Below are 4908 nucleotides of genomic sequence, written 5' to 3'. Positions count from 1 at the left end.
ACCTGCTGTAGCCCTTTTAATAGATAAAAAGTGCTTGTTATAAGAAATAGCTACCTTTAAGCTTATCCTATGAAAGATTTGGTCAAATTCGCTCCAGAATTCTTAATGCAGGTTTGTTTTAATGTCGTCCTGTTTGCTGTCCATTAAAAGTTGCTAACCTAAATGGCGTCCGGAATTTATTTCATTGTAAACCATGCCTTACAACCGTAATAGTCTTCCCATGCAAGCAATTCTCACTCTGGGTGGTCTATTGACACTAGAACACAGCAATAACTCTACAACTTTTGTAATGAAAGAACTTGTATTTGAAGTCTCAATGCATGGTTGGGCTTTAGATCACTCTTAAGATGTGCAAAAAGCAAGAAAAGTAAGTTAAAATGCTGTCAAGTGCTTTTTTATTCTTTACCCGTTCATTAATTGATGTGGGTGTGGTTTACGTGGTGGGCGTGGTCACATTTACTACGTGAACGGGCGTGACAGAAATATTGAAAATAACTTAAAATGCCTTTTTCTCTGAACTTGTATTCCAGAGTAATCGTCAAAAGAGCGTCCCTAACTGCAAAGTTTTATTGCACATTGTCATAAATGGGATATCGCTGGAAAGGAAATCTTTTTCTCCATCTGTAAGTACCGTATTTCCTCGTGGAAACGCCTAGGCGTTTATTTCCTATAGAGACCCGTTTGCCAGGCATTTAATTGGAGTAGGCGTTTCTACGAGGTGGGCGTTTATAACCAAAAATAATAATCCTTACCATACCACGTTTCATTAGACACGCCCACAAAAGATGGCGGCTCGGGTCTTTCAAAAGGAAAGTGTAATCACTGGACATCATGTGTACAAGACAGTTTGGACTCCTGTAATCGGTGAAGAGCTTCATACAGAAGTAGAAGATGACAATGAACACGATAAATATGCGGTAGCAGTAATGAAAAGCAATGGAATAGTTGGACACATGCCTCGATCTCTTTCCAGAATCTCGTGGTATTTCTTAAAGAATGGTGGTAAAATACAAGGCAAGGTCACTGGAAAGAGAAGGAAAGGAAATGGACTAGAAGTTCCATGCATTTACTACTATGAAGGATCACCTAGGACTATTTGCAAATTACGTAGACTACTTTCATGAATATATATATAAATTAGGCCGTATCAAACATTATTATTAATAAAGGAAATCAATCATTATTATTAATGAAATAGAAGAGAGGATAGGAGAGATGATTAGCCAAGCTCATTGTTAATAATAAAGATTTTTACACATTAATTATTATTTTAGTAATAATATTAAATTTAAAGATATCATTACTTAATCACTGTCACTGTTACTGTCAAAGTCAGGGTCATTTTCATCATCCTCAATGCAAGCCTCATTTAAATCATCTTCATCAGAATCTAGGTCATCAGCAAATGGATCATTGTCATCATCTATATCTTGCTGAATATTCAACAAGGACATTTCATGGGCCAAAGCAGCTCTTCCAGCTTCACACGGTTGACCTGGTTTGAAGCAATGAATTTCATTGTCATCTTTTCCACAAGTAGATTGAGTGATAGCACATGATAGGAAAGATTTGGTTACAGTATCAGGAGGAACAGCATCCCAAGCATCTTTAACCCAGCTACAGAGAAGTGAACGAGAAGGTGGTTTCATGTTACCACTTTTAGTGAACTCATGAACTGTGGGCTCACTCAACCAAGTGTCATAGCTTTTCCGAAGTTGTGATTTGAAAATGGAATTCCATACCACATCAGCAGCCTGAATGTATTTTGTACATCCACCAGGAATTACTGCAGTGTGAAGGTGTAAACGGTCAAGTTCTCTTTTAGTGGTTTCACTTGTATGACACTTGTATGCATCCCATATCATTAGGCGCTTGTTGAAAGAAAGGCTCCCAACAATTTTCTTCATGTAGTCACAAGTTAAGTCATCATTCATCCATCCATTCTGACTAAATACTACGACAACTCCAGGTATCGTTTGTAGCTCCTTAATGAGACGTGTTCCTTTACCTTTAAACACAATGAATGGCTTTAATTTCTTCCCGTCTGCCTCTTGCAGTAAGAATAACAGTGAAGTGGTCTTTTTCGTGACCTGCTGTTTTCAGTGGAACAGATCTTGCTCCTGTGGTGGCAACTGTTGTATCTCCTGGCATTTCAAGCCAACAGGCCGTTTCATCCATTGCAAAAATATCTCCTGGCCGAAACTGGTGAAGCTGTTGAAGTTTTCGTATATGCAAAATGAAACTTATTAGCTTTGGAATACAATCAGCTGGGACTGTTTGGCAGACAGTTGTTTTCCTTCTTAGGGATAGACCTTTCCTTTTCATAAAACGGCCTAGCCAGCCTCTACTGGCCTTAAACTCTGGTGCAGAGTCACGAGATAGGCCCTTTGCTCTATCAACAATCATCTGTCTGCTTACTCTTAGATGCTTAGATCTAACATCTACTATCCAATCAAGCAGGACTTCTTCCATGTCGGGATATAAGGCCTTTCTGCCACCTCCACCTAGTCGCTTGCTTGTAGACTGGCCACACTTATTCTTCTCAAGTAATTCACTCTTTTGCTGACACCATTCACGCACTCTTCTGACATCTACATTATAAATCCTAGCAGCCTTTGATTTATTGCTCTTCTCTGCCATCTCTACAACGCGTAGTTTAAAGCTGACATCAAAACTTCTATGAGTTTCCTTAGCCTTCTCAGCTGCCGCTGCCATTGTACAATATAGACTACGACTACGTAGGTACCACGTGGGGCAGGTGGGTGTGGTATAGGCGTTTAATCGATAATGGGCGTCTAAACAAGCATGGGCGTTTATTATCAAAGTTATGTGCTGTCTCTAGGCGTTTATACAGGCATGGGCGTTTATAGGGAGTAGGCGTTTCCACGAGGAAATACGGTACCAACAACTGATTTTACCAAATTCCCGCAGATAGCCTGGTTTTCTCATATTGGGTCACATATATTGATGTCTTCTTTTTCTGCCTATTTTGTCAACTGCTTGAGAAGAATATTCAAATAGATTATAATTTCTCCTCTGCCTCCAAGCAGTTGTTTTTGGTACAGGAATAGATGGATCAGCTACATACTGCTTGTACTTCTTAGCTTGCTCTGAAGCAGCCATTTTAGGGCTTCCTGCGCAAGCGCAATGCCCCATATGCCTCATGTTCATTAAGAGCTTCTGAAGTGGTTATATACCTCAGGCTATACTTTGTGTGTCAAGGAGTTCATGGAGTTTATACAAGGCAACAAGTATCTGTTTTGGTAAGGTAAGTGCAGGCCTTGCCCAGTTGAAATGGGTTATTATTGTTCTCTGAGAGGAAGGCGGGATGACATTACCTACTCCAATTATGTAGGCAATGAGTCTCAAGAGGAAAAGACAGCCTACACTTAAAGGAAGAGAATACCAGGAAAGCACTGCTAAGCCTCTGGAGCTTAATGGTTAGGAATAATAATAATGATAAATACTTGTAATATTATTATGGTATAATATTTTTAGCGGGTGATTTTAATTATATACAGCAATACTAATTAAAAATCAAACCAGCTGAAGTGTGATTGGGTTTAAATTACTCTAAATATTTTTTAAATTGAATAATAAAGCTGTAAATTATTCAACTTCTATTGCATACCGTACAAGTTTTTTTGAGGGAATCATATTTCGTGAAATCTACTACGTGTGCCATGTGGGCTGTATTAAATTGATTTTCATGGATTTTATTTTCACAAATCTTGAAGTAATTCACGAAATTTGCAACCCTCGAAAATATACCACCTATACAGTATTGAATACATTAAATTAGCCAAGCTTTAGCTGTTTGTATTTGTTGTATCTTCTCAGTACAACTAAGTTTAATTGGAAATTTAATGAATTTTATCTTAGTTTTATGTTACATTGAGCTTACAAAAACTGATGGTTCTGTCAAGGAATATACGGTAGAAGCAAGCAACTTAGAAAAAGAAACTGTGGATGCACTGACTGAGAGAGATCTTTTTTATGGAAACAGAGTATTGTGGAAATGTAGAGGTAGTCGATATGAGGTCAAGATTTGTGGAACACATAGTAAGCCAGCTATCATGTATAATGTATAACAATTCTTTCATAATGTTTGTAGGAGAAAGTACCAAAAAATTGCCTAAGAGTTATTTTAGACGACGATGATGTTGAGCTTGAAGATGATAGTGCTGATGCACAAACAAAAAGTAAGCATCTTATTCTTTTTGTATAAGTAATTGACAGCTTTTAACTTTTAGGAAAGATTGACAGCATGTTATTATCCCAAAGTAAAACAATTCAATTCGAAATGATCAAGTTATTATCATCACTATTGTTCGTAGCACATGACTTTCATGATGCTGATATAGCTTGCAATGATGTAGTGTCAACAGCAATTGAAGTAGACAATGAAGGTAATCAAGGTACATGTGTATAATAAAACATATTATACGTATATTATTATTAACAGAATTACATTCAGTTGAAAACGATAATGCTAATAAGCTAGAAATTTCACAATCAAATGTATGTTGGAATTAAAATGCTATGAGTACATGCATGTTTAATATTTTTTTTAGCTCCAAGATGATTTAGTATTTGAAACGCCTCCAAGAATAACCACACTTAAAATGGTACATAATGTATTTTCTACATGTAATTGTTTGTATGTTGTATATAGCAATCATTCAAGTCTCCATTTCAAAAAAATACAAAAACTACTCCTACTCCAACTGATTATGATAATTTTGGATATTGTATTAATATTTTTAATACTTGTACCTTTGTCAATGTAGGATAGGTTAAGTCGAATAGAATGAAAGTTACACTCTCTGATCAAGTGTCTCAAGAAATCAGTATGATGTTTTTCCAGTATCTATATTATACAGTGTTCATTATAATAGAGATCTACAT

General features: G+C 36.7%; 1 protein-coding gene across 1 annotated transcript; it reads right to left on the bottom strand.

Moving 5' to 3' along the window:
* Positions 1–2010: 2010 nt before the first annotated feature.
* LOC105313055 (uncharacterized) lies at positions 2011–2715 on the bottom strand. Its single transcript, XM_011406175.1, has one exon. The coding sequence runs from the start codon at positions 2713–2715 to the stop codon at positions 2011–2013; it is 705 nt and encodes a 234-aa protein (XP_011404477.1).
* Positions 2716–4908: the final 2193 nt, after the last annotated feature.

This window comes from Amphimedon queenslandica, unplaced genomic scaffold (assembly GCF_000090795.2).
Source record: "Amphimedon queenslandica unplaced genomic scaffold, v1.1 AMPQUscaffold_13359, whole genome shotgun sequence".
NCBI lineage: Eukaryota > Metazoa > Porifera > Demospongiae > Haplosclerida > Niphatidae > Amphimedon > Amphimedon queenslandica.
The sequence above is the reverse complement of the archived record's forward strand: the minus strand, read 5'-3'. Positions and strand labels throughout refer to the sequence as shown.